The 2,124-nt window shown below is 39.1% G+C and overlaps 1 protein-coding gene across 1 annotated transcript in view; it reads right to left on the bottom strand.

Moving 5' to 3' along the window:
- Positions 1–2,124, bottom strand: part of LOC107751467 (basic leucine zipper and W2 domain-containing protein 1-A-like) — a 14,703-nt gene that overhangs the window by 12,248 nt on the left and 331 nt on the right. The window contains 2 exon segments of the mRNA XM_016567213.1: positions 1,293–1,469; positions 1,551–1,623. Coding sequence (XP_016422699.1) covers positions 1,293–1,469; positions 1,551–1,614 — 241 coding nt within the window. The 5' untranslated portion in view covers positions 1,615–1,623.

Genomic DNA, 2,124 nt, shown 5'->3' on the forward strand with positions numbered 1-2,124 from the left:
TCTCCGCCCACCGCCCATCTGATTTGTTGGGAGTCAGGAGTTTGACCAATCAATGGAATTCACTCTCACTCCGAAAGCGCTTGCTAACTGGAGCTGCTTCAGTGATCACGCGTGACGCGTCAGTTGTCTCTCAAAGGTAAGGCAGCAGCAGACGTTGCTTAAGTTGCAATAGATCCCAATCCACTAACGTTACACTGAAGTTGCAAAACACCTCAATATTATCTATGGATTTCCGCGATGCAGAAAATGTGGACGGAATCGCGGAATCCAGTCATATAAATGGAATTTACTGTATGATGCGGAATGTCACGGAATTTGTCAGTTTGGATGAATTAATCAAAAGTATGTCAGTACACTTAAATAGTCGCGATATGGACTAGTATCTGTAATTATTAAGCCGTAAAAATACTATTTAAATATTAATCCTGCATGTCTGTGTATGTAAATGGTACAGACGGGCGTTTTTTTTTTTTTTTACACATACAAAGTGTGTGACGCTCGCGGTGATTTCAGCTTCTGTCGTCTCACTACATGAGGACATAAATACATGAACAACATCTCCAGAACTGCTCTGACTCCCTCTGAGTCACTTCATGATCATTTGACAGTTTCACTTGAGTAAAACAGTGAAATGTTTCCCACAGACTTGTGGAGGCATATATATGCAAATTCATTCTCCGGCAGCAAGAGGCGCTGTTCGAGGCAGTGTCACATCGTCACTAAAGTTTATAAATTGCATTACATTTTAATTCTTGCCAATTCAGGAGCGGTGCGTCTGCAGCAGTGCAGTGATCGTTTCCACACCGAGTCTATTGCTGCGCTGCAAGCTCTGAATTAAAGTAACAGCGCATTGTTTGCAGTAAATATGAACATGGATTGACACGAAAATGTAGTAAATACATAATAAATGCATATTATTAAAGTCTACTGTGTTTCACAATCAACACATATGGCTTTTTGGCTAGGTTTAAAAGAAAAGAGCACTTTTTGATAAACAAGGCAATAACAGATGGCACTCGTGGAGGTAGGAAAAGGTAGGAAAGTTGAACCGCAGCATTGCTTGTAATAAAGGTTTCAATGCAAAAGAAAAGGCAGTAGAGCTGTCTATTTCTGTCAATGGTAAGTTTGTGATAACGTAAGAAAAGCAGTTTAAATGTTTTGACACTTGCTTGAGCAGCATGCGATTTATCGTGCAGCCCTAATATATACATTTATATAAATTAGAAAAGCAAAAAAAAAATGTAAAAGAAATTAATATCAACCCATTGATGGAGCCATAGACAGGTGCTTACCCAGCATTCCTCCAGCCACCAGGATGTCAAAGAGTGTCTCAGCATACCGGCGGTAGTCGAGCTTGGCGCCGGAGGCATCGAGGAACTTTGCAACCGCTTCCAAATCTGTGCCAGTTTGGTTCAAGCCTTGAACAATACTTTCTTGAAACTGAGAAGGGTCAAATCTCTCCTTTTCATCTGTGAGGAAACAAGAGAGAGTTTCAAATGGGAGGCACCGCTTTCAAACATTGCTATTAAAAAGTTCCTCAGTCTACTTACCTCTTTTCCGAGTTTTAAAACGCTGGCCGGTAAGCGTTGGCTTTTGCTGCTTTTGATTATTCATAAAAGACACCTGTGAAAACACAATGAAAATATTAGTGAACATATGTGTTCTGATTCATATCATTGAGGAGCACAAAGAAACCACATGTAGATGTGGCAGGACATTTCAAAACCCAACAAAGCCATCAAAAAGTTTCTAACAGAAAATTTGCAAAATAACACCTTAAACTTCATAAACGACTTAAACATTTAATAACTGGTTTAATTGCAGATCCAGTTAAACCATTAGTAATTAATCCAAGTCAGGTTGCCTCGTGAGCAAATCATACACACGTTAATATTTCTCATATAAAACCAATTCATACTTTTATATGGATATATTGCTGTATAAAAGTATTTAATTGAATTAGTATGATTTTATAGGTCTGAACTGCAACTCACGCGCCGGTCTCGCGCTAAAGCTAACCGGCTAAAATGATGAGGCCTAACCGGTCCGAATCTTGTTTAAAACCAACCTTTAATCACTATTTAAATGCATTTCCAATTCAAACGAGGGCGATGCTAATGATTA

The sequence above is a fragment of the Sinocyclocheilus rhinocerous genome, unplaced genomic scaffold (genome assembly GCF_001515625.1).
Source record: "Sinocyclocheilus rhinocerous isolate Xijiao unplaced genomic scaffold, SAMN03320098_v1.1 scaffold2046, whole genome shotgun sequence".
Taxonomy (NCBI): domain Eukaryota; kingdom Metazoa; phylum Chordata; class Actinopteri; order Cypriniformes; family Cyprinidae; genus Sinocyclocheilus; species Sinocyclocheilus rhinocerous.